Below are 25,448 nucleotides of genomic sequence, written 5' to 3'. Positions count from 1 at the left end.
CGACGGTCCGACCAACAGTCCCCGCTCCGGATAAAGAGGCAGCCTAACATCCGACATCCATCGGATCTAAATCGTCGATCGGCGCGGTCGAGGTTCCACCAATGCCCCATTTCTCTGTCTCCCGGGCTCCATCTTCACTACCGTCAAGCAAACTTCCACTCTCTTCCAGCTAGACTTCCCGCTCCCTCTCGGCTCTTTGTGGAGTTTGCAAGCGACGCATCGGACAATGAACCGTTTAGCGCAAGGGGCCGCGCTGGAGCCGCTGGATACCGTCGCGACCCTCCGCATTTGAGGTCCCGTGACGGCGCTGAGTAAGGCAAACAACTGCAAAAGACTGCAAAAGGCAGTTACATCCAGAGGGACCCGGTCCCTGCAGGAGACGACGACATGCCTATTCCGAGCGCTTTGCATACAAAGTATAAATTGTCGCGATCCGCACCTCGCTCAAAGACTCAGCAACAGACAGATCCACCTTTATCAGATCTGACAAGTCCGACCAACGACGCTTCCCCTGAACCTCCAACCGACCGCGACCCGCAAGATTGAAAATGGCGACAAAGCTTGGCGACAAGAAGTCCCTTCGCATTGGGGTAATGCTCGAAGCCGTTCAGCTGAGCGACATCATGGGCATCGACCTGTTCGGCAACATTTCGCTCGAGTACTACGACAAGGTCAAGGCTTTCGACCCAGGCTTCGCCCCTTTCGAGGGGCTTGCGCCAGAGATCAAGTTCTACTTCATCTCCTCCACCATGGAACCCGCCGAAATGACACCGGGCCTCAAGTTCGTCCCAAACATCACCTACGATGACTGCCCGCGCGACCTTGATCTTGTCCTCATCGGCGGACCTCTCCCCTCCCATAGACCACCTCAAGCCGACCGCTTTATGAAGGAGGCCTTTGCCAAGACCCGCGTCTGGATGACAACCTGCATCGGCTCGCCGTGGTTGGCCAGTGCAGGCGTGCTCAAGGGAAAGAAGGCGACAGTTAACCGGGAGTTCTTGGCGTTTGCGAGGCAGGTACACCCCGACACCGAGTGGCTTGACCAAAGATGGGTTGTCGAGGAGAAGGAGTACGACGGCGAGGGCAAGGGCGAGCTCTGGACGGCAGGCGGGGCGGGAGCTGGTCTCTCGATGATCATCGAGTACCTTAACCAGAACTTCGATCCTGCTTACGTCAAGAAGATTGCGTTGCAAGGTATCGGAATGGAGGAGATTGAAACAAACCAATTTTACAAGACAACATACGGATCGGGCTCGCTGAAGCCTTGAGTGGCTGAGAATATGTATTCAGTTGATCTCATTATAATACAAGACCTTCATATCCACGAACTTTAGCGTCTCCAGACGCCGATGACAGGTCACTACGCATATACATACCGAACAAAGAATTCGGGAGAGTCATACCGGTCCCAGCCCTCAGGCACAGTCCTGTCCGCCGCGATCTTCAGCGCAAAGATGCTAAGACGGTACCATCCAGCCGGAACCCAAGACCCGTCAGCCAGCGTACCGTCCCACGGACTGGTCCAACCGATGGGTCTGCGGTATGTCACCGGGTATCCCGCCACATTGCCCAACGTGATGACCCCAAGGCCATTGTCCTTCGCGTCAGGGTTCTCCTCTAGCGGGACAATCTCCACGCGGACCTCGGCACTGCCCATGACCAGCCAGACAAACTGATCAGGCAGCGCGCCAACCGGCAGGACCAGATCCGTTGTGTTGAGCAGAGGCTGCGCCCAGTCGGGATGCTCAGCGGGGGCAGCAAATTGGAAGGTCGTGTTCGCTGCGACCTCAGACCCGAGCGGGTCGTCGCTGCGGCTGAGCCAGATACGATTCGAAGCAAGGACAGTGATGTTCTTCATGGAGCCCGCGGCACCGATGTACGGCACAGACAGCGCGATCTCGCCGTCGGCGTTGGTGCCGTTAAGGGCGACCCAGCCGGAGTACACAGGCAGGGAAGCAGCGTTGAGGCCCTGGGGTGGAACTACACTTATACGAATTTCACCTGTGGCATTCGGCTCGAGGGTGAATGAGGAAGGCTCAAAGGTAAGACTGGCGTAGACGGTCTCCAGGTCCGGAGAGCTGCTGCGGTAGATGTCAGACAGCGTGATGGCTGTCAGAGCCGGGACGTGGGAGACGTTGTACGTGGCGGGCGTGTCGCCGACGTTGGTGACCGTGAAGAACGCCTCGGAGACGAGATTGTCGGTGTCGTTGAAGGAAAGGCCGGCGACGTTGACGACGGATGTGGCGTAGGCTGCGTCGTAGGCTTGGACCATGCCGGCACCCTGTTGCGGGACGGGCCCGAGGCCGGCGTCGATGTTGGGGACGCCGTAGTTTTGGGACAGACTCGGCTTTGCGGTGGATACGAGGAGACGCTTGATCAAGTCGGGGTCTCTTGTTCCTCGTGCCTATCAATGTCAGTTGAGTTGTACTGATGCCTGTTATCGTGTATTCAACGGCTTACCTGGGAGACGAGAGCGACAATGCTAGCCACAAGAGGCGTTGCCATGGAAGTTCCAGACGCTTCGGCATACTCACCAAGGGCCACCGGCCAAGTCGAAAGGATCCCAGCACCGGGCGCACCGAAGCTTGGAGCGAGAGTGAGCTCGAAGGTTGGGCCCCAGCTTGTGTAAGCGGACACCGTTCCGGGGCTGTCCGCGCCTTGGCTCTGGTACGAAGAGACGGAGATGACTCCGTCACCGGTGCTAGGCGTACTGATTCCAAACAGGCCCTCGGTGCCGCCAACCTCGTTGCCCGCAGCGAATGTGCAAGGAACGCCAGCATCCACGATCCTCGCGACAGTAAGGGCAAACGCCTCACCGGCCCATCCGCTCGGGCCACCAATGGAGCCAGTGATGATATCTGAACCATCCTCGAAGGCCTTGATGACGCCGGCCATGAGGACATCGCCCGTTGTTTGTCCGTTGCATGCAAATGTTCGGTACATGCCCAACTTGACATCGGGGCTGGCACCAGTGAAGCCCATGGGGTTCTCCATTGCCGCAATAATGCCGGCAACATGGGTCCCGTGGCCCAGGCAGTTCTCAAAAGGGTCGTCGTCTGGCACGGGAGTGTTCGTGCCGTCGTACGAGTCACCGACGATGTCTTCTCCGTACTCTACAAGACAGCCGGGCCCAAAACATCCGCCCAGGGCCGGATGGGTGTAGTCGATGCCCGTGTCGACGATGCCGATCTTGAGACCTTGGCCAGTGTACCCCTTGGCGCGGAGCTTGTCAACCTGGGTCATGACATGAGGCGGCCAGGTATCGGTCGAGTTGGCCTGGCGCTTGTACTTGGAACTGACTGATTTGTCCTTCCCAGTCCAGGTTATGTCGAGCTTGGGCACAGAGATCAGGGGCACAGGCCAGAGTTGCTTGACCTGCGCCAGGCTGGCAATCTTCGCAGCCGTCTCGTCGTTGGCGTTCTCGACGGTGACGGAGACACCCTTGAAGATCTTGGAGTTGAGGGCCAAGCGCTGCGAGACTTTGGCGAGGCCAGCTTCCGACTCGAGCTTTGCCATGAGACTGGCGGCATCCTAGACAGGCGTTAGTATCATACATGTGGCAACGCTAGATCAACTCACCTGGTCATCGGCAAGCTCGAGGATGAATGCGCCCGGGACGGTGGTCTTCTCAATAGAAGGCGCAACCTCGTCCCTCTTCGAAGAGGCCGAGACGAGAGTCGCGACGCCGGCCAATGCCGCAACGGAGGCTTTCCAAGCAACCATTTCGATCGAGTTTCTTCGTCGACTTCAGACCTGAGAGCCTTGCAGATCAGGGCCTCGATCGCATTGTACCTGCATCTGCCGACTCTTTATAACTTCCTTCTTACACCACCAAAGATGCTGTGATGGTAGTCTTGGCTTCTGAGGTTGCATCAAGCACTATCGCCATGGCGCCGTAGACCCACCAACCCATCCCAATCTCGACATCTCGGATGGACGAAGCGACCTCGATGCGGGGCAATACGAGTCGGCTTGAGAGCAATTGAGCAAGATAAGCAAAAAAGCTCATTGCGGGCGAATCTTGCGCAGAAACATTGGGGCAATTGTGTCCGCGATGGCTGCATTCGATGGGATTGTTGCAGCGGCCGCTGCGCGGGTGGCATCATCGGACTCACGGGGAACGGGGGTAGAAGATGGAAGGTGGTATTTTGGAGAACCCTGGCGCTGCATGCGCTCGAATGACTGCGTGATCTTGGCGGTTGAGTAGGAAGATGCCCGGTTGGCGCGAGGGGCTGCTATCTCCGGGCTGGAATGGTAAGCTTATTTGCTGATCGACGTGTTTGTTTGCATGATTGAGAGCCCCTGCACTGTCGTGTATCTAGTTCTCGGTTTGGTAGATGTGATGATGCTTGAGGTTCGGCCCAGGTGAGTTCATTGATTCTCAATTGACAAATTGTATATCGGTTGTCTATATGGGCCATAATTCCATCCTCATTGAACGCTGTGGAAACCAAAGTAAACATTACGTTATTGCTTCATGGACCTGATTAGATCTGAGTTGCGTTGGTCGCCGACAAAGCTCCCTCAAGATAGAGCTTATCAAGAGCATCCGCCGCGGTGACATTATCAACCTTCAGCTTCAACCAGAACTGATCCGTCACACTCTCGTCATACACCCACTCATTTGATCCATTAGCAAACACGTGGTTGTACCCAAACTCATTCCCGTACTCGAACAAATCGCCCAGGCCCTCGATCGCATACAGCACCGTAAGCGGGTCCCACGACTCCCTCGGCCGGTAGAAGTTGTAGTACACATACGCCTGCCGCACCGGGTCTGTCGCCGGGCCCTCCGCCAGCAGCCTCGCGCCGGACAGCACCACCGACCCGACCTCCGTCCCGCAGAACACCACCCGCCCCTTCCAGTTGTTCACCACGTGCGCCGTCGCCAGCGGGTTGTCCCCGAAGAAGTTGAACTCGCGGCCGGAGGGGTACTCACCGCCCATGACGATCAGCTCCTCGACCTTGCTCGCGATCAGCTGCGGGCCGGTGAGGTTCGAGTACTTGTCGGCCGTGGAGTTGAGCAGGCCCGAGAGGTTCTCGAAGAAGCCGATGGAGGCGATGGTCACGGGCGCGTCGGCCTCGGCGAGGAGCTTACGGTACAGCGCGACGGCGTCCCAGGCGTCCTCGGCGGCGCCGAAGGGCAGGGATCCGCCAGAATAGTGGTACGCGATCTTGCTGGCGTACTCGCCGAGATCGTAGGCGAAGGTGTCGAAGAAGCTCTCGTTTGTGAGCGGGCGCCGGGCGCCGATGGGCATGGCGGAGTGGTTGTAGTGCGCGAGGATGGCGGAGGTGGCGGTGACGGAGTAGGAGGACGGGTAGTTCACGTTCACGCCGAGCAGGTTGACCTTCGGGGAGGTTGCAGCGATGAGGAGCGCGCCGGTGTCACTGTTGCGATGTCAGGAATGGTTTTTCAGTGACAAACTTAGAGGGCTGGGGGATCTGACTCGCAATCACTGAAGATGTCCGTGTCGATAATGAGGTTTTTGCGGGCTCCCAGGGCTGGCTGCACCAGGAGCGCGCTGAGGGCGATTTGCAACGTTGAGGCGAGCATCTCGTGATAGTCTCACCGGGCGCGTCGAAAGGGAATTGACCGGCGATCTTCAAAACTTTTCGGACGAACCGGTGTTTGCGTAGTTGTAGCCCGCCATAGCTTCTTATCTTGATGGATAACGGTTGCCGTCGTGTCGGGCGACTCCGATCTTAGGAGGGAAGTGGAGTCGAGTAATTTTATTTTCTCGATGATTTCCTCGGGAAATTCGTTGATGGCAAGGTTCACCGTTGATGGATTAGACGGGTTAGAGATAAGACGATAAGAGATTCATCCAGAACAATGTGTTAATCACCAGCGAACTACGCAATTGCGGTTGTCCAGGGCTGAAAGAATATCGAACATGAGCTTGAGAGCTATTCTGGTTAGCAACAGGCTGTATTGATCCTTCATTCACAACGCTCAGGCCCGGGATCATGTTGACAATATCACTCACCTGTCTTTCGATGCTTTGCCTGAACACCTACCTGGAGAATTAGAGAAGCAGCTTGACTGTCAGTTCCTCACTACTAGGTATGGCAATGTCTACATGCCTTTTCGAAACATACTGCAACTGCTGCCGTTCACCAACATCCACTATCTTCGAGCGGTACGTATCGAACATGGACGATCGGCGTGGGGTAGACGCACTGGCATGCAGGACAACAACAGCTTCAAACATGGAGCTCAGAGTTGGGGTATTAATTGTTAAGCCAACAAGCGTGGAATACAGCAGCCCTCATCGCAAAGACATTTTCCAGCATCTACCAAGGTTCAACGCGAGTCTGAGCTTGAGCCCCTCAGGCTTTATGAACCGTTTGCTCAGGCCACTTTCCACTACACCAACGTATTGTTCTTACTTCATTCCCAGCGCCGACAACTAAAGCCTCGGGAACTATTCGCACAAAATACTTCAATATGTCATCGCAATCGCATGAAGCCCCGTGGATCCCAATCGCCCGCCGCAAACAAGCCGAGCGGGCAGCCCGCATCCCCGCAAAGTGGCACATCCCGACCAGCGTCAACCCACGAGATCCACCTCATCTCCGAGACGGCCCCCAAAACGTTCTGAGCGTCCCCCGCCAGTTCCTCTCCGGGCTAGAGATCTCCATCACGGAGGGCTACACCATCGAGAGACTTGTCAGAGCCATATCGTTGCGGGCCTTTACCGCCGTCCAGGTCGCTGAAGCATTCTGCCATCGCGCGGCCATCGCCCAGCAGCTCACGAACTGCCTGACTGAGCCTCTCTTCGATGCTGCACTAGAGCGCGCCGCGTTTCTGGATAATTATCTCAGTGAGAATGACAAGCCTTTTGGCCCCCTTCACGGTCTTCCGGTCTCTGTCAAGGACACGTTCAACATCATCGGTGTTGACTCCTCGATGGGCTTGGCTTCGCTGTGCCAGAAGCCGGCGATGGAAAATGCACCTTTGGTCAATCTCCTCCTCTCCCTGGGATGCGTAATCATAGCAAAGACGAACATTCCCCAGACGCTTGCTAGTTTGGACTCGGTGAACAACGTCTTCGGCCGGACCATGAATCCCATCAACCGGCTCTGCACCGCGGGCGGATCCTCCGGCGGCGAGGGCGTGCTGGTAGCTATGAAGGGGAGCATGATAGGTATCGGCACTGATATCGGCGGTAGCATCCGTATTCCGGCCATGTGCAACGGAGTCTACGGTTTCAAGCCATCCAACGGGCGTGTGCCGTACGGCGGGCAAGTTCGCACCGGATTTGAGGGGATGAGTCGGGCTTCAGTGCAAGCTGTCGCTGGCCCGATCGGCAGAAGTGTTGAAGACATTGATGCCCTTCTCAGAGAGATCCTGCCGCGGGCATCATCATGGGGCGAAGACTGCATGCCGACGCCGTGGTCTCCAACTCCGCGCAGCATGAAGGCCTCAGGGAGCGGGAAGAATGGCGAGCTCGTCATCGGCGTGCTTCGCGGCGACGGAAACTGCGTTATTCACCCGCCGATCGCAAACATGCTTGATGAAGTTGCCGCCTCTCTGGCACATACAGCCAATATCAAAGTAGTTCCACTCGATATCCCGAAGGTGCTCGCCGCAGCGCAGTCCGTCATGAATAAGCTCATGGGTGTCGACGGCTCAGTTCCGATGCTTGACATGATCGAAGCAACAGGCGAGCCCTTGGTGCCATGGACAGCGGCCCGAATCAAGAGAGGACAGCCCCAGTTGCTCACACGTGTAGCCGAGATACAAGCTCAACGGTCACAGATTGATCGTGAGATGCTCAAGATCTGGGTTGAGGATGACGAATATGGTCGCCGTACGCAAAGGATTGACGCTATCATTTGCCCCTTGGCGCCGCATCCGGTACCTCCCATCGAAGGATACAATGCGGTCGGCCTGACTAGCAGTTGGGTGATGCTTGATTATCCTGCAGGTACCGTGCCTGTGCGAAAGGTGGAAGAGAGCGATTTGGAGCTTGGGAAGCCACAGGATGGCAAGGCGATTAGCAGCTGGGATGAGAGGAATCGGGAGCTGTGGGATGAGAACAAGATTGACAGACGGCTGTACTTGGGGACGCCACTGAGCGTGCAGGTAGTCGTTCCCAGGCTTCAGGATGAGAAACTTGTTGAGGTTATGGGCTTGGTAGACGCAGCGTACAAGGCAGACGCTGGAAGGTTGAAGGTCAAGCTGTAACATGTTTTCTTGCAAATAGTTTGTCTATACCAAAATCACCAAAGCTAGAGACTTCTGCCGTTTAAAGTCGGATCACCTCAAGACAACCGCCCGTCAAATGGCATATACGGCTCCACAAAAGAAGCCATCGCTCCAGCGCCGGACCCAAGATCAAAGCCGTTCATAACTGTGTCCCAGTCCTGAGGTGCCATTATGTGATCATAAGCCGAAAGACCCAAGTCGCCTAGAGGTAGTGGAAATTCGCCCACAGCTTGCTGGTCATACACACAAGTAGGGATGGCCGGTGCTTCCGGGGGCGTGCCTTCCAGAACCGTCCGTCTGGCAATGGCAAAGCTAGCAAGCTGGTGGAAAGTCTTGCACACGTCGTAGAGCTTCTTCGCGGATGGCGAGCTGGGCGATGTCGGCTCTAGCGCCGATACAGTGGCTGCCAGAAGTGCCAGGTCATCTGTAGAAGAGGTCGCGATGGTGTTCCCAGCTAGCACAACGAAAGCAGCAAATGGTAGCATTGAAAACATTCTGTCATCTTTAGCAATCATCCTCAAGACACGGTTTCAAAAGTTTTACGGTTCCAACTGACATGTTAAGCAACATCGTCCAACTGGTCTGATTAGCGTTGCCCCAGTCGTTGAAGGCTTCTACCATTGTAGTCAACGCCTTCCGGGCTGCGTCGATACAGGCGATGTTGCACTGAAGCGGATTGGGCTTTTGTTCCTCGCATGGCACAATTCGATATGCGATCGTGATCAAGCTATACATGATCATGTCGAAGAGCATAACGGGAGCTTTGTAAATGTCATTCGTTGGGGGATTATCGTGGAGTGCCTTGGAACATGCATATTAGGGAGATCTTCCAGCCAGAAATATATCTTCAACATACCTCCTTAATGTCTTTGTTCGTTTGGAGTATCTTGACGGCAAAGGATTGGGCTGTCTCGATCCTGCTCTGTTGTGGTTGTTGAAGAGCCGAGGCCGAGAAGAGCTGGATATGCATATCGCCGACAATTATAGCGTAATCTACGTAGCCAGCATAAAGACTAATGACTTTTTCGTCAATATCAATCTAATAATTGCTCCTTGCCACTATCACTGATGACTTACTTTACGGGAACCCCAGGAACGTAGTCGTCGGGCACCGTCGGTTTCGGCGTCGAAACGTCACATGGATGGATGGACGGTGAGCGCCCGAGGGTAAAAGCCATCCCTTTATCATGTATATAGATGTGCCAAAAGACTTGCCGTTCTTTCGAAACCCTTGGTCCCTCCTTCGGAAGACGGTGCCAGCCAAGATCAATGCACATCCTGGAGGCCGCAGATATCATTTGCCAAGCCAGGGCGCTACGACCAGACTTATTGCAAAACGTGTACTGAACCTTCAGTCAGATATGAACAAAGCATAAAATGAGCAATACGTACCAAAAGAGCAAGAGCCTGGCATGCCTCCATCGACGGGTCGTTGCAGAGCCTCAAGGACTGCATAGCAGCCTCGATATTCTCCTTCAATTGCTGCGAATACTCGTGAATATTGGCGTCACTGATCCCGATATGTCTGTGAAAAGACTGCTTCAAGTTCAGAAACATATAAAAGAGGCCGATATTGACAATGATCCATGACAAGATGGAATAGTCATTCACCGCGAAGTAGACGCGTTGGCAAAACTCGGTAAACTCCTCCTCATCCACGACGGAGCAGTCCACGAAGAATCTCTGTTTCTCAACTTGCGCCAATCGTAGAAGCTTCAGGACTTGGTCGATAGGAGGAAGAGACCTCCCTTCCAATTCCGGATATTGGATCTTAAATGGCGAAGGTGATATGCCCTCGGAAGGTGGGCTGCTTTCTTCACTGTCGGCAGTCTCGTCGATCATGTGTGTCGTGGTAGTGAACGTTGGGTCGCCCATGGTTAACTCAAGATTTGATGCCGCGTCTCTCAGTGCATCCGTGACCTTGTGAACGTGTGCTTTGAATGATGAGTCGCCTCGATAGCCCTCCGACATGATGGCAATGTTTGATGGGTTGCTGCTGATGTATGATGCTGGAGAGTCCTTAGGCGAAGGTCCCGACCCTCTCTCGTTGATCTCAAGGAGCTTCTGGACAGCTTGTGAAACTTCGCGGAGAGATCGATCGACACTTTCCATGGCCTCATCGTATCGAGGGGAGATGAGAACCCGCTGCCGCCTCTCAGTGGCCCGATGAGATATCCGGCAGTTGAGACCGGAGGCGATGCAGCTTGAGCATGGTGCCTCGCGATCGCATTTCGTCTGGAATGTGGAATCAGTGTTGAGGCCAGGACGGTGGGGCATCATAAAGTACCTTTCGATCTTTACATTGGTCGCACTTCGCCAGATTGCCGGTTAGCTCCAGATACTGATTAAGATCGGGTTTCCGACGCCTCACCGCAGGCCGTTTCCCGCTTGATGTCTCCATTTCCTAGCTTATATGAGACGCGACCGCTTAAGAGAGCAAAGGTATACTCAAAGTTGAAGAAAATGAATGCATGCATGGCACGCTGTCTTTGTCAAACTCATGTTCAGGCACATGCGCTTTATTCATGTCCAACTTCAACACTGCTGCCTGTTTGCCAACGGAGGGGCACACTACGCCTTACAAGGAAGTACCTGAACGGTCGTCCGCCGTAAAGTCTGAATGTACTGCTCCGATGGTTGCCACAAATGCTGCAAGAGTAGCGACTAGAGGACTGTGATTGGATCGCACCCCTGTCGGTCTGTCAGACATGGTGTCCAGCCTCGGTCGGGGAGAGCCGAAAGTAACACTGTTTTCGAGATGAGAGGCGTACGTGAGGTTCGATGTTGTCTTAGTGCGTTACTTGTTCGCGAACTTGGATGTCGTTCCAAGGCTCGTACAGTTGAGCATCCATCTCAAAACACAAAATCAACTACCATGAAGCTTGCAGACCAGCCAGAAGTGGATGTCGCCGTCTTGAACAAGGGAAATGGACTGTTCTACACAAAACATCACCTCGCGCTGGAATCAAGATTCACATCGTGGCGTCAGTCGCTGAGTTTACCATATATCCCTACGTCCTCTTTCAGATACACTGATCTCGGAGAGCCTGGGAAACATTCAAATCACGCCTCGAACGCGGTGAATAAACATGTTTCAAGGTCATCTGCACCTTCAATAAATCTTTTGATTCCACGAAGTTTAACTGCAACCCGAGCTGCAAGTTTAGTCCGTTGGGGACTTAACGGGATCTACCAACTGTATTCCCATTCCACGACCCCCCGACCGGCTGAACATTGCTGAGAAGTACTATCACCAAAAAGGTAAACATGCATGCCAAGGTGCCAACTGACCAACGAGAACGGCCATGGAATCCAAACAACAAATACATGCGATCTCCTAGATCCTACATCGGGCGAACTTGGACGATCACCAGTGCCGAAATAGGCAAATTTGCTTGTTCGTCACCACTACCTTACGTCACGGCATGTGGGTTTACAGCTGACGATTCAACCATGCGTCGAATCTAGGCAACAAGGTCGCTAACCTTGATTTTGCCATGCAGTCAGCAGGTATGACGGACTAATGAGACCAGCTTATCCATACGCCAGCGGCCTTCCTTGCTGCAGGCAGGCCTTTTTCTCGAAGACCCGCTTCGGGCCCTCGGGCCCGGAATGCCACGCTGCGCCGGGGAGCTCAGCCCCGCAAGGCGTTTGGCAACCGGTTGTTCGAGAGCACAATTGACATACGAGGGCCGACTGACGGGGCGTCTGTCACACTGAATGGGGAAAATGACATTGCAATGGTCGGTTGTTAGTGCGAAACTTTGGCGTGCGTTTAGATTTGCGCCTCTGGACTACATGTCACGTAAGGCAGTGTGAATCCTTCGGCTTTATGTTTTGAGAATGGCCAGTATCTTGAGTATGGTACTGATTTACCTTGGACCCGTGTTCGCGGACCCGAGGAACCGAGGATGGGACTTTGCATGCGACTGAACGCAAATGAAACCTTCTCGGCGATGCAATGCCATGAATTGATATTTAAGTCTTGTAGTAGCCATGCTCTTGATACGCATTTGGATGCAGCTTCAGTGACAGTGTTTTCTTTGCAAGCCGTTCTAAAATTAAACTCATTAAGCATAGTCTTGTTTTGCTCAAATCACACAAATAATGCTGCATTATACCGTCAATCTAGGCATTCTCGTGGGATTGGTTGCTGCGAAAACACACATCTTGTCTAGTAATGGGACAACGCCAGAAGTCTTCAAAGGCGGAACGCCTCCAGTAAGTAAACATTCATCATCAACATGTCTATGTGAGCTAACCACCACGAGTGTGACGCAATTATCGCGGCTGGTCTCAAAGACAGGTTGCTTCTTCCGGCAGATTCTGCCTATGAAGACCAAGTAAACACATGGTGGGCAAAGAATGCGCGGCAACATCCCTGGTGTATCGTCCTCCCACAGAGTGCTGATGAAGTTTCTCTCGCTCTCACAACCTTACTAGATACCGGATATGGAGCTGGCGATTGGCATATCGCAGTCCGGAGCGGGGGCCACGGCTGGCAACTCAACAACAACATCGACAACGGCGTTACCATTGACCTCACGCACATGAACTCGTCTGTCTATGACAAGGCGGCGAACGTGGCTCGTGTTGACACTGGTGGCCACTGGCAGTATGTCTACAAAGACTTGGATGATCAGGGGGTCGTGGTTGTGGGTGGCCGGGATGGCAATGTTGGCGTTGGGGGGTTCCTCCTTGGTGGCGGCACCTCCTTCTTCTCACCAGCTCGAGGATTCGGTGCCGATAACGTTCTGAACTACGAAGTTGTCCTTTCCAATGGTACCATCGTCAACGCCAATAAATCTAGCAACGCAGACCTATGGAAAGCCCTCAAGGGTGGCGGCCCCAACTTCGGCATTGTTACGCGGTTCGACCTTGAAGCGATGCCTACACGGAAACTTCACTACGAGGTTCGCTTCTTGCCCGGGAACGCAACCGGTGCAGTTATCGATACCCTAGTCGAGTTTGCCGACTACGACATGTCCATGGCGGACAATGCTCTCGTCACATATCTGACGTACAACAGCACGCAGAGCACAGAGATTATGATCGGTACCATCTTCGTTAACACAGCTGGCGAGAACAACGTCACAACTGCTTACGACAGTCTGAGAAAGATTCCTGCCCTTCTGGAAAGCAGTGAAACAAAAACTCTGGCCGAAGCAGCGGCAGGATCGCAAGTAGGCGGTGGAGTATGGTAAGTATTGCTCATATCTTCTTTGGGTGAGCCTTTAGTGTGCTTCACGGCTGACCGTAACATCAGGGCGTCTGGAGCCACACTTCTGTACAGAAATGATAAGAAGATACTCCAATACGCAGCCAAGATACATGAGGACTTTGTCAAGTCTCTTCAAAACTCTATTGGGGAGGATGCATTCGATACCATGATATTTCTGCAACCAGTCACCAAGGACTACGGACGTATCGCCGAGGAAAAGGGCGGAAACATGCTTGGACTCGAGAACATGGAGGGAAACGCCATAATGTGGACGGCTGCTGTGTTTGTCAAGACAAATGAGGCACACTTCACCATTGCCGAGCAACGCCTAAACGAAATGTCAAGCTTAATGAACGACTTCGCAGAGTCTGTTGGCGGAGCTGAGGACTTGGTTTACCTCAACTACGCTAGTTCACGTCAGGACTCGCTAGGAAGCTACGGCGCCAAAAACCTTGAGTACATGCGAAAGGTGGCGGAGACGTATGATCCAGAAGGCGTGTTCCAGACGCGTGTTCCTGGGGGGTTCAAGCTTTCAAGGGCAGCCTGAGCCGTGCCAAAGGACGAGATAAGCTTTCTCGCAGCCAGGTTTTGTGGCATCTGTCTCCTGATATGCAAGAGGCTTGTAGCATCACGTTCAAGCGCGGATTGTAGCAGTCTATACTCGGGAAAATCATTTATTGAAAACAAGCCAGTCCAAGGAACGGCCCATCGCATAGGTATTGAAAGATAATTGCATCGGTAGTAGATCTGGGCGCAACATGCTGTTGCTACCAGCTTCACCAAAGTCTAGGGAGGTCGCAAACTTGGCGATGCTTTGAAAAGTGCTCTGCTCAGATATAAGGCATTGCGGCCCTTAGACCTGAGGCGTGTAGTCGTTGACAATGCCGAAGATGAACTCCTCGTAGTGGCCGCGACCCTCAAAAGTCTCTTGACCAACGATGCCACCCTTGATAAGACCATTGGCACGTTGGTAAGCGCCGTGTTCGTCTCTGACAATCAGTTCAGTGGTGATATCCAGCGCCAAGACTTCGCCGTTGGGCAGTGTGTAGTTGACAGTAATACCCTCGGTCTCGAGAAGGCCAGTGACGGGAGGCCAAGCAGCCTTACCTCCCTTCTGGCGGACAACCATGCTGTCAAGGCTGCAGCTGACCAAGAGCACCTCACCATCCTTGACAACGTAGGAGCGGCGGCTCTCGTTGCCTTTGTAATCGAGGAGGTTGTACCAGACGACCGAGTAAGGTCCAAAGCGGCCGTGACCCCAGTCCCAGTAGCGGGGTCCGTCGATGATGGACTGGTTGCCCCAGTTCTTATCATGGTATCCGACTCCATCGGTGAAGCTGATGGCAGTGTCCTTGACTGTGAGGTCGACGGTGGTGTCAGCGTCGGGGACTGCGTTGGCCCAGTAAAGTCCGGGGAGGAGGTTCTGGTTGGCACCAATAGCGCCGTTCAGGTCGCAGGGGTAGTGAGCGGGTGCGGTCTAGTTCTTTCTGGTTAGCAATCCGAACTGCGAAGCCGAATAGGTCGGAATGCGCGAAAGGCTTACAGATTTGAAGGTAATGTTGCCCTTGATATCCATGACGGAAGAGTCAATGCTGATGTGGTATTCAACATCAGGCTTGTCCAAGGCGGATCCGTCGAAGTTGCCAACTCCCTTCCAGTCACCGGTGATACCCTTGGGTCCATTGGTGAGGGTGACGCCCGAGTCAGCCAACGCTTCGTAGTAAAAGTCCGTGCCGTTCGCATAGACACCGGAAACTTGAAGAGCGAGAGGGTGAGGGTATTGCTGGAATTCTCCAGTGTTGAAGAAGACAATGTTGAGAGTCTGGTTGGTGGCCTTGGAGAAGACATCGAAATACCAAAAGTCGGCAGACTTTCGCGCAGCCGGCGTCAGCATCTTGAAGCCATCGAGATTGCCAGCGACAGAGAGGTGCTCGACGGAGACAGTGCCATTGAAATACTGAGGGGCGAGCTCGAGGGTTCGAGTCGTGTCATTGATGGCAGCTCCTAGAGAGCAGCCGACCACGGCGGAAGCCGCGATAAATTTATTGAAGCCCATGATTTTGGAAGGATTTTAATGTAGAGAGCGAAATACTAAAGAGCGAATAATTGAACGAGTGTCGGATGGTGGAGACAAATGATGCTGTGACTAGAGGGAAGGAAAGAAGAATCCAATCCCATTGTAAGATCCCTATCTATATTGTCATCGTAGAAGATGTCAACTCTTGTCGCGTATCTCCATCTTTTCTCGGCAGTATGGACCTATACGAAAACGCGGCAAGAAGTCAAGCCCTTCATCATAGCTAGCTTGTCTCATTGGCTCCATGTCAATGATTCTCCTTGCCGCGGATTGGATCTGTGGGTCGATGGTATGGAATCGAGGCAGTGTTCCGCGTGTTTTCAACGGGATCTCCGCGATCTAAACGTCGTCCACAATCTCCAGCGCTATGCATCGCTGTCAACTCGAACAGTGGTAGTCAAGAATTTGACAACCCCTACAGGCACTGTTCGGGTTCCGTGCTCAAGCATGCCGCGTATTCGTATAATTGGTCAGTGCGCTATCCGAACACCAGCCACATGTGCCACACAGCATGAACCAAACCCCTTCTTGAATGCAGTCATTGAAGAAAGTCTGGAGCAGAGTATCTGAGATAGAAGGAATTGTAGCAAGACAACGACTCAATTTGAAAGGGCTGACTTGCTCTCTGTTGCATGGCTTAGAGTCAATAAGGTTGCGTGAGTGGGGGTTCCCGCAGAGCCTCTTTGAGCCCAATCGACCCTATGCGAGTCATATAGGGTTGAACTGGAAGATAACGTCCGTTGATTGTATACAGAGAAAGCTTTTGATATTTATCTAACATTTCATTGTTTTTATTCGGCCGAAGGTCAGCATTAACCGTATCCATCGGAGTCATCTTCAACATCCGCCCCTCCCCCATCCGCAGAAGCCCGTCCTCTCCGCCGTGAGTGCAGTTGTAAGAAACCCAGGGCAATTTCAACTTTATTTGCCCTTCAATAAGATGTAGCATGAAATTAATCCGGCTTATGTTTCATCTCATGTGTTGAAAAGTGTCTACGAGGGGTACTCCTGACTAACCTCGCCTTGTTGGCAGATAAAATTGCCAGTTTTAGCCCAGTACTAAAGGGTATTTCAACCGCCAGAACCGTCCATGGCCACAGTGGCCTGAACACTAGTATAGACTTTTAATCAGATATCTAAAGAAAAAAACTTACTTTTAACCACCTTAGAGTGAGAAATAGTAATATCCTACCTATACTATACTACAGTATAACTTAATAGAAATAACCCCAGGACGATGCGCAGCAAACTCGCCATGATCACATCATGATTGCAGTCGAAATGTAAATGTTCTTCGCGTATGTTGATGCTAAGACAACTGATCCAGATTGATCTTGAAGCGATAAATTATCTCATGGTGGTGAGTAAAACCAGAATTGGAACAGGCGCAATATTACCTCATTTTGAAATCGAAATCGACCTGTCTAGAGCGAAGAAACATTCTGTATTCGATCAATGATGGCATCAAATGCACTACAAAGGACCTGATCATGGCCAACCTGAGCGCCCTGCGGTGCCCACACTACCTTAATACTGATACTGGACAGCCTTCCTGATCTTATCGCCCAGCTCTGGAGACACTCTGTCAAACATGCCTGCCAATAGGTTCCAGTAAGTCAATCAGTCACTGTGCGTCTCAGAGGATAAGCACTTACCGAACGCTTTCTCATGGACCTCCTTCCGAATACTTCCGAGATGTCCGGCAACATCGGAGATGAGATCCTACTCCCCCGGCTGCTTACCAAGAACCGGCCAAAATTCCCGGGCCTGGACAAAGTCATCCTCAGTGACCTGCGACGTGAACCCGCAAACTCTGCCAATCCACTCTTCGTGGCCCCCAATGGCGTAGCCACTCGCTCCCTGCTGGCCCACAAAGTTGACGTGTCGCAGGTCTGATCGCACATAGTTCGGGTCAGCGCCGTAATTATCACCAAAGGTCATGAATCCGTCGCGCTGGTAAGGGCAATAGACGGCCCTGTTGCAGTTCCTCTTCGTCGCTGGGTTCTTCTGGCTCGCCATCTGGACGCTGCTTGCCGTCTGCGCGGAATCCAGCGGGCCTGTCTTTTTTGGTTGCTGTCGGGCTCTTCAGGGAATTGGCCCCGCTCTTCTACTTCCCAACGGAATGGCTATCCTCGCGAGATCCTATGAGCCAGGAAGGCGCAAGGGCATGGTGTTCAGCGCCTTCGGATGTACGGCGCCCAGTGGCTTCATCTTTGGAGGTCTGGTGTCCGCCCTCGCCGCCAAATATCAGTCCTGGCCTTGGGGGTTCTGGTTCATGGCCGTTTTGGAAGCCGTCTGTGGTCTTCTTGGCCATGGCCTTGGTCCCGCGCACTCCAACACTGTCAAAGAAAACGACGCACAGCCTATGGGCGAGGATGAATATCGCTGGATGCGTTACGGGGATTTCCGGCCTCATCCTCTTCAATCTTGTCCTGAACATTGCCCCCGGAGCGCAATGGCAGCGCCCCTAAATCTATGTCCTCCTTATCGCTTCTTTGGCATTCCTCGGCCTGTTTGGCTACGTCGAGCGGAGGGCGACTTTCCCCTTGATTCCATTTTCGGCCATCACACCCGACATTAGCTTCGTCCTGGCCACCTTGGCATGTGGATGGGCCGCTTTTGGAGTCTGGGTATTCTATGGCTGGGAGCTTGTTCAGAACGTTCGAGGCATCTCACCCCTGTTTGGCTGTCTACAGTTTCTCACCTGCATCCATCAGCGACCTCGTTGCTGCCTTCACGGCAGATTTAATTCTCCAAAAGCTGTCTGCTAATGTGGTCATGATGATCTCTGCAACGGCCTTTTGCACAGCCGACCTTCTCTATGCCACCATGCCCGTCAAACAGAGCTACTGGGCGCAGCTGTTTTTATCCGTCGTACTAATGCCTTGGGGCATGTGAGTCACTTGATAGCTACATTTGTATTCGTGTCCGTACTGACCAACTGCGCCAAGGGAAATATCTTTCCCAGCTTCCAATATCCTGTTTTCGAACGCCATGGCTCAATAACATCAAGGAGTAAGTCCATTCCCCTACTCAGAAGGCTTTCGATAAAGGGCCTTGGGGGCCAAGTCTACTGATGCTGCTTGATGATTCAGCTTTGGGAGAAGAAAAACAATAACTAACACAGTGATTGCAGGTCTCAGCGAGCTTGGTTGCAACCGTTATGAACTATGCCATCTCTCTGGGTCTCGGATTAGGTGCAATAGTCGAGACTAATTCCAACAAGAACGAAACAGACCTTTTGAGGGGTTATCGAGGAGCCTGTTACTTGGGCGTCGGACTTGCTGCGTCTGGCATCATACTCACAGGTATCTTTGCTCCTTATGAGCACAGGAAGTCTGTTCAAATGAAGAAAAAGGTTGTCATCAGGACAAGAGTAGCATGAAGTTGACATGCTTATTAAAATATCTGCTGTCCTTCCACCTGCGTTCGGAACATTATGTAGAGATATATTGATAGGAAATAAATAGTCGCCCATAAAGGTAGTATCGAATTGAAGCATGGTAGCTGGTGATACTGCGTCTTTTGCACGTATGGTGTTTAGGGGTTGTATACTGTTTCATAGGCAGTTGAAGCCTTGAATTACTTAAGTTGACGGCAGTAAAGGTCTTTTAGGTGAGATAGTAAACTTAAACTACGTAAGTCTGTTAGTTAGGTGAGAATATATTATTATCGACTCTATATGGAAATAATTACGAAGAAACACCGGACTTTTTAAAGTTTACTTATAAGATATCAAATCATCATTATTATATTGAACATTTGAAAAAGGGCTTAGGCTTGTGTATTAACATGTAACATGCAACAATAGAGTGGTTGTCACTAGGTATCAAAGAATGTCCGACAAGTGATGAACCCTTTAGACCTCCGTCGAACCAGCCGTGTCCTCTTCCATTTGCTTTCCGGCCAACTGACGTCTTCGAAGATCTTTGAGTAGAAAGATGAGGGCGAGAATAGTGCCGAATGCTGTCAATCCCACAGAAAACCAGAGAGTACCCCGGTACCCATGAAGCAAATCTTCCTTGGTGTGCCCGCCATTGTTGATCTGAAGCTCAATGGTACCAGCGAAACCAAGACCTAGCGATATACTGTAGACAACGATCGTCATGATGACACTGGATCCCATACCCTGGTACTCTTGAGGCACCGCGTTCGCGAAGATGATCGTGGCAGCAGGCAACGATGAGTCCATGGCAAAAGTGGCGATGATGGTGGCGAAAAAGAAGTAGGTCCAGTACGTCGAGTCTACGGGTCGCAGGGCCTGGAGAAGCGAGGTGACGAAGTAGCAAAGCATTGCAAACAACATGATGGACGAGGCTGGAACCTTGTTGATTATTTTGCCGACGATTAATGCCGTTGCTATGCCTGTGACGACGATAGGGGAGAGCCATGCAGCCAGTTGAATGGGCGTTTGGCCACCGACGTTGAGGCATATTCGGACGACATAGAAAAGCTAGACACGTCGTCAGTCTGGAACAGTCTCGGGGCGAAGACTAGTACCTACCCAAATGCCGAATGTGGACCAGCCCGCTGCTGTACAACCAAAGACGAAGGCTATGTCAGTAGTGAGGACGGCAACAGGTAGGATTGGAAAGCGAGCTACGCGAAGCTCGATGTAGAAGAATGCGGCCAGGAAGAAGAGACTGAGGATCAGGCATATGTAGACGTAAGGTTCAGCCCACGTAGTGACCAAGCTCTGATTCCAGGCGAAGTTGAACAGAACCAGAGCTATCACACCGCTTGCGCCACCCGGGAGATCAAGGCGGTCCATGGTGTCGCGAATCGTTCGTCGCTGCTTTTGCTCGCCCTCGTCAGGTATGTTTGGAACTGCGACGAGAGTGATGACGAAGACAACGGCGACCCCCAAACCCTGACTCCAGTAGATCCATGGCCACCAAGCCATGGCAAAGAGGGGCCCAAAGAGGAGACCTGCCATCGCACCGAGAGGGGCTGATGCAGCGAACCACGCGAATCCCATGTCCCGATTGCCCTGGGAGAAGCATTTGCCCATGAGGGCGAGTGCATTAGGCACCGTCAAGGCAGGACCAAGGCCCTGTAGAGTACGAGCAAGGATGAAGACGGGATAGCTGGAATAGACAGCGAGTCCTGCCATCATGCTGGTCAGAGCAAGCCAGCCCATGCCGATGGCGAAGATTGCCTTATTGCCAAACTCGTCCCCAAGACGTCCTCCGATCAAGATGAATGTACCTAGCGTCAAGCCATAGCCCGAGACTATCCACGAGAGGTCACCGGGTTCCGTCACACCAAAGGACTCTCCGATTATTTCGGGCGTCGTGAGGCTGTTGCATAGGCCTAGTTGATTGGTGAACATGGATGAACACACCGTCATGATGAAGATGATCCTCCGAATCAAGGAGAAGTCATCGGCAATGTAAACGTGCTCATCTTTCGCAGTCTGGGCAGAACCTATCGATGGATAACGCGTGAGTTAGTCCACATGTTCACAAGGCCCCGAGCTTTGGCAGGATGTCTTTTGAAAGCTGCTTACCATCATCATCACGCTTCTCTGGTGGGTTTGTGACATGGTGCGATGCAGTCTCCTGCACTTCTGGAGACGAGGCGGCCATTGCGAATCGAACTGAAGGTTAGTCGGCTGTAGCGATGGGCAAAAAGGTTTGCTGAAGAGAGAAAGTTTGAGAGTAGGTGGCTGGTATCGTCCCCAATCGCTGGATAAATAGTGCAGACATGCTCTATTATAACACCTTCTACTACAACCCGCATGGACAATTGAGCGTAGGGGTCACTACAACAAAGAGATTCATGGAACGTGAAGAATGAGGCCGCGCCCCATCCGACCTGTTTGACAGCGCAATGCGGTTTTCTTCTGATACACTCAAATTGTGCATTTATCAGCATCCATTTCGGGGCCACTAACTGATTGGCGTTGTACCGTGTGTAATACCGTGATGTCCATCCCATCACCTACCAAACATCAATGGAATCAATATCATATGGGATTGCGGCCATAGGGCTTGGCGATCAGCCGCCAAAACCGGCATCCCTCGTCACCTTCCGCGACATTCCATTTCATGCACTGACAGGGCTTCGAACTGCCGCATCGCGGGGAACGCCGCATTGCACTGGAATAAGACGTGTATGTCGCTTCAAAGCCCACGTTAAGCGCTTTCCATCGACACCAATTGCATACTATCACGATGTGTGGCTGTGTAGTTTACGTACAAAAGAACAGAGCCGGAAAATAAATCCCGCCGATGTTCAGGGATATACCCCTAGAGGACTAGTAGAATTTGCATGCTGAGGTGTAACCGGCAAATTATATTTTCATCTTGACCCACTTGCTGATTTCAAAGCAGGGTCGCTAGAACTCACCTCGATCTGATATTCCCAGATAGCGAGATGATGTGATCACAGGATGTCGCTATTCTCTCAGGGGAAAATAAACCTAAAATTAAAGATAAAAGAAAATATAGATTTAAAGGGTTATATAAGGTGCTTAGTTCTTATAGCAGATAGCAGAGGCTAGGCTTCTTACTGTTTTAAACTACCTTACCTTTATTATTATTAACATTATTTTAATTCTTAATCCTAGAGCTAAGCTTTTATTACTTCCTAAAGTATATATTAATAAATAATATTCTTATATAATAATAATAGTATAAGAATAATAATAACGCTTAACTTACCATAGTATTCTATATAAAATAAATCAATAAAGTTTTAAGTATTAAACTCTATATATAAATACTCTATTTATTATAACCTATAACTATAATATTAATTATATTATACATATAGTTATATAAGTACTTTATATGATTAGGAGTTTATCTAGCTATATTTTAAGTCATTTTCTCCTTCCTTTTTTTATAGGATCAAATGCCGAGATTTCTCAGAGCTTAGGTAATTCTGGTTTCTGTCATGCTGATTGGCTAGTACAGCGAGAAAAACGCCGAAGAGCGAAGGTTTACCGAGACCGGGCCCGAACATGTCGGAGCCGAGCGCCGTGATCCACCTTACCGGCCCGGCTCCTTGCCCTACGTCTCCGTCAAGTTGTGCGGTCTTGACCGGAGACCACAATCTTGAGGCTTGAAAGTCGGTCAGCTGGCGCACATCTCAGATGCAACCCTCACTCACTCCCGGCGGACACTGACAACCCTGCCTTGAGCTTGATGAGTGGCTTGCTGCGGAGTTCCACATGGCCATGGTAATCGGTATCAACCAAGGGCTTCTTGTGGTGATGGCTCACTTAGCGAGACAACAAGCGTTGTGCTACGCTTGAGAGAGCCCCGCACTTTTCTTTCGGCGTCTCAAACTTGGACACATTGCCTAATAGACCGCAGGATATCTCAGTCAGTACCAAGGCACCGGCGAGACTCCCGGTTGAAGGATGCAAGGGTGCAGATGCCCCGTGCAGTCTTCGATTTCGGCGTCACACGGAATGAAGGCATTCGCAGTCCATGTATGCCCAAGTAACGTTGAAAATGCCTTCGATGATCCTCGGTTTCGCGGTCTTTTGAGATGTATAAGTATGACCTCAAGTTCCTGCATTTTGCCAATGTCTACCTCATCATCACACAGCTTACACTCAACTTACACTCACACTTTCCAACTCATCTTGGAAACACTACTGCATACCAACTCTGGAACCATATTTTCCACTTAATCATTATTAAACAAACCTCATCCAACATCACTGCCATCAACAACGTCAAGGACTTCGATTTCATCGTCGTCGGTGGTACGTCTCTGATCTACGGCTTCTCTAGCACAAACACAGTTATCTAACCCCTATTAGGTGGCACTGCCGGTTGCGTCGTTGCCGGACGCCTAGCAGACAACCCCAACGTCAACATCCTGGTCATTGAGGCCGGCGTCAGCAACCCTATCGACAACGAGGCCATCATGACGCCCGCCCGCGCCTTCGAGCTCCGCGGCAGTAAGTAGGATTGGGGCTACAAGACCGGCATGATCGACCGCCCCGACTACACCCGCATCGAGAAGCCCAACACCCTTGGCAAGGTTCTGGGCGGCAGCTCTTGCTTGAATTACTCCACCTGGATCCGCGGCAGCACAGCCACCTTCAATGACTGGGCTCCCTACGGCGGCGATGAGTGGAACTGAGAGGGTTGCAAGGAGTTCTTTGACAAGCCTGCTACATTCCACGACGACCAGGGGTTGCTGCCCAAGTACCTTCAGCACATTGGTACCGACGGCCCCATCCATGTCTCCCCTGCTGAGCTGGTCGCTGAGGCCGCCCATTTCCGTGACGCCTTGAAGAAGGCCTGGGTTAGCAATGGGGAGAAGCGAAACGACGAGATCTACGACGGCGAGATGCATGGCCTAACTACGGCCGTCAGCTCCATCTACAAGGAAAAACGCTGTTCCAGCTGGCGCTATATTGAGGGCAAGAAGAACGTCACCGTCATTGGCCAGACTCGCTCCAAGCGCCTCATCATTGAGAACGGCAAGGCCGTTGGCGTCGAAGTCCTCGGTCCCACTGGCGAGGACCTCACTTTTCGCGCCAAGTACGAAGTCATCGTCTCGTCCGGTGTCTACGAGTCGCCCAAGCTCCTCATGCTGTCTGGCATTGGACCCAAGGAGGAGCTCGAGTCCCTCGGCATCACGACCCTCATCGACTCCCCCAACGTCGGCCAGAACCTTCTCGACCATCCCATCATGCCCCACGTCTTCAAGCTCAAGGACGGCTTCGGTCTCGACCAGCACCTCCTCCGCGCTGGCCCCGAGCACGAAGGCGCTGTCCCCGCCTACCACTGGAAGAACAAGGGTCCCCTGAGCAGCGGCCTGCTGGAGCTCGTAGGCCTCCCCCGTATCGACGAGCGCCTCAAGAATTGCGCGGAATACAGCGAGTACCTCGCGAAGAATGGCGGTGTCGAACCCTTTGGACCTGGAGGTGTTGCAAAAGTGGAACCACAATTGCTAAGCAGCAATTACGCCTTATCCTTCGTAACACACCCCCTAGATCTTAGAGATAACTCGTCTACTGGATCTAAACTTCGTAGTCCCTCTATAACCTCTCTACTAGGGGAAAAAATCCCTTCTAGGTACGCCAGAGATAGGATTCAAACGCAGGTCTTTACTACTCAAAAATAACACGATAACTAGCAGAGTCAAAGGGCTCATAACTGTTGCAAAAGTGGAACCACAATTGCTAAGCAGCAATTGCGCCTTATCCTTCGCAACAGGAGGACAGCCCCATTTCGAGATGGACTTTGTTGTAAGTATCTCCCGTAACCGGAAACGTCAGCGTCAGCCGAAGCTAACGAGACTTGAACATAGCCCATGTTCTGCGACGCCTTCCAGTGGCACATTCCCACGCACCCGAAGGGCGACTACTTCACCGTCATCGTCGATCTCCTCCGCCCCCTCTCCAAGAACGGCACCGTAACGCTCAACTCCGCCGACCCCCTTGAGCAGGCCAAGATCAACCTCAACTTCTTCTCCAACGGACTCGACCTCATCGCGATGCGCGAGGGCGTCCGCTTCGTTGACGACATCATCATGAACGGCGAGGGCATGAAGGACATCATCGAGGGCGACTACCCTTGGCCCATGCCGCGCTCCTCCGACGAGGCCATGATTAAGATGATCCTGGAGCGCTCTCAGACTGGCTTTCGTGAGTGAAGCCCCTCATTTATCACTTGTGACACGCTTCTTAGACTGTGTTGAGAATTGTGAGACTGACTGTGTACTCTTCACTAGACCCCTGTGGAACCACTCGCATGTCTCCCAGCATCGACCAGGGTGTCGTCGACGGCAAGCTGCAAGTCTTTGGTGTCAAAGGCCTGCGTGTGATTGATGCCTCCGTCATCCCTGTAATCCCCGACTGCCGCATCCAAAACGCGGTCTACATGGTCGGCGAGAAGGGTTCCGACATGATCAAGGCGGCCTATCCTGAGCTGTACCAGTGAGCGATGACATGTAGGGTATCAAGCCCT

At 52.3% G+C, this 25,448-nt stretch overlaps 9 protein-coding genes and 2 pseudogenes across 11 annotated transcripts; 5 read left to right on the top strand and 6 right to left on the bottom strand.

Annotated features, from left to right (window-relative positions):
* Nucleotides 1–548: 548 nt before the first annotated feature.
* GCG54_00009602 (uncharacterized protein) lies at nt 549–1,268 on the top strand (the record flags this gene model as incomplete). The annotated part of the gene is made up of 1 exon (XM_045409542.1): nt 549–1,268. The coding sequence occupies one exon, from the start codon at nt 549–551 to the stop codon at nt 1,266–1,268; it is 720 nt and encodes a 239-aa protein (XP_045257486.1).
* A 92-nt stretch (nt 1,269–1,360) lies between these two features.
* On the bottom strand, nt 1,361–3,723 carry GCG54_00009601 (Subtilisin Carlsberg; the record flags this gene model as incomplete). The annotated part of the gene is made up of 3 exons (XM_045409541.1): nt 1,361–2,404; nt 2,461–3,531; nt 3,580–3,723. 3 exons carry the CDS (start codon nt 3,721–3,723, stop codon nt 1,361–1,363), a joined length of 2,259 nt encoding a protein of 752 aa, XP_045257485.1.
* Nucleotides 3,724–4,487: 764 nt separating this feature from the next.
* On the bottom strand, nt 4,488–5,554 carry GCG54_00009600 (uncharacterized protein; the record flags this gene model as incomplete). Its single annotated transcript, XM_045409540.1, has 2 exons — nt 4,488–5,388; nt 5,448–5,554. The coding sequence occupies 2 exons, from the start codon at nt 5,552–5,554 to the stop codon at nt 4,488–4,490; spliced, it is 1,008 nt and encodes a 335-aa protein (XP_045257484.1).
* Nucleotides 5,555–6,448: 894 nt separating this feature from the next.
* GCG54_00009599 (Acetamidase) lies at nt 6,449–8,191 on the top strand (the record flags this gene model as incomplete). Its single annotated transcript, XM_045409539.1, has 1 exon — nt 6,449–8,191. The coding sequence occupies one exon, from the start codon at nt 6,449–6,451 to the stop codon at nt 8,189–8,191; it is 1,743 nt and encodes a 580-aa protein (XP_045257483.1).
* A 77-nt stretch (nt 8,192–8,268) lies between these two features.
* Nucleotides 8,269–10,489, bottom strand: GCG54_00009598 (uncharacterized protein; the record flags this gene model as incomplete). Its single annotated transcript, XM_045409538.1, has 5 exons — nt 8,269–8,707; nt 8,769–9,013; nt 9,069–9,225; nt 9,290–9,555; nt 9,605–10,489. 5 exons carry the CDS (start codon nt 10,487–10,489, stop codon nt 8,269–8,271), a joined length of 1,992 nt encoding a protein of 663 aa, XP_045257482.1.
* Nucleotides 10,490–12,319: 1,830 nt separating this feature from the next.
* GCG54_00009597 (putative FAD-linked oxidoreductase) lies at nt 12,320–13,980 on the top strand (the record flags this gene model as incomplete). The annotated part of the gene is made up of 3 exons (XM_045409537.1): nt 12,320–12,433; nt 12,484–13,412; nt 13,479–13,980. 3 exons carry the CDS (start codon nt 12,320–12,322, stop codon nt 13,978–13,980), a joined length of 1,545 nt encoding a protein of 514 aa, XP_045257481.1.
* Nucleotides 13,981–14,286: 306 nt separating this feature from the next.
* GCG54_00009596 (uncharacterized protein) lies at nt 14,287–15,489 on the bottom strand (the record flags this gene model as incomplete). The annotated part of the gene is made up of 2 exons (XM_045409536.1): nt 14,287–14,910; nt 14,977–15,489. The coding sequence occupies 2 exons, from the start codon at nt 15,487–15,489 to the stop codon at nt 14,287–14,289; spliced, it is 1,137 nt and encodes a 378-aa protein (XP_045257480.1).
* Nucleotides 15,490–17,037: 1,548 nt separating this feature from the next.
* Nucleotides 17,038–17,529, bottom strand: GCG54_00009595 (uncharacterized protein; the record flags this gene model as incomplete). Its single annotated transcript, XM_045409535.1, has 2 exons — nt 17,038–17,105; nt 17,253–17,529. The coding sequence occupies 2 exons, from the start codon at nt 17,527–17,529 to the stop codon at nt 17,038–17,040; spliced, it is 345 nt and encodes a 114-aa protein (XP_045257479.1).
* Nucleotides 17,530–18,147: 618 nt separating this feature from the next.
* On the top strand, nt 18,148–18,895 carry GCG54_00009594 (annotated as a pseudogene). The gene is made up of 2 exons: nt 18,148–18,525; nt 18,654–18,895. Coding segments are annotated over exons 1-2 (620 nt in total).
* A 474-nt stretch (nt 18,896–19,369) lies between these two features.
* GCG54_00009593 (Efflux pump terG) lies at nt 19,370–21,098 on the bottom strand (the record flags this gene model as incomplete). The annotated part of the gene is made up of 3 exons (XM_045409534.1): nt 19,370–19,963; nt 20,015–20,937; nt 21,020–21,098. 3 exons carry the CDS (start codon nt 21,096–21,098, stop codon nt 19,370–19,372), a joined length of 1,596 nt encoding a protein of 531 aa, XP_045257478.1.
* A 1,912-nt stretch (nt 21,099–23,010) lies between these two features.
* GCG54_00009592 lies at nt 23,011–25,421 on the top strand (annotated as a pseudogene). The gene is made up of 6 exons: nt 23,011–23,230; nt 23,288–23,432; nt 23,605–24,456; nt 24,536–24,727; nt 24,790–25,126; nt 25,213–25,421. Coding segments are annotated over exons 1-6 (1,955 nt in total).
* The last annotated feature ends 27 nt before the right edge of the window (nt 25,422–25,448 follow it).

The sequence above is a fragment of the Colletotrichum gloeosporioides genome, assembly GCF_011800055.1.
Source record: "Colletotrichum gloeosporioides strain Lc1 chromosome Unknown consensus_97, whole genome shotgun sequence".
NCBI classification, from domain to species: domain Eukaryota; kingdom Fungi; phylum Ascomycota; class Sordariomycetes; order Glomerellales; family Glomerellaceae; genus Colletotrichum; species Colletotrichum gloeosporioides.
Note: the sequence above shows the minus strand (reverse complement) of the source record. Positions and strands in the feature narration are given on the sequence as shown.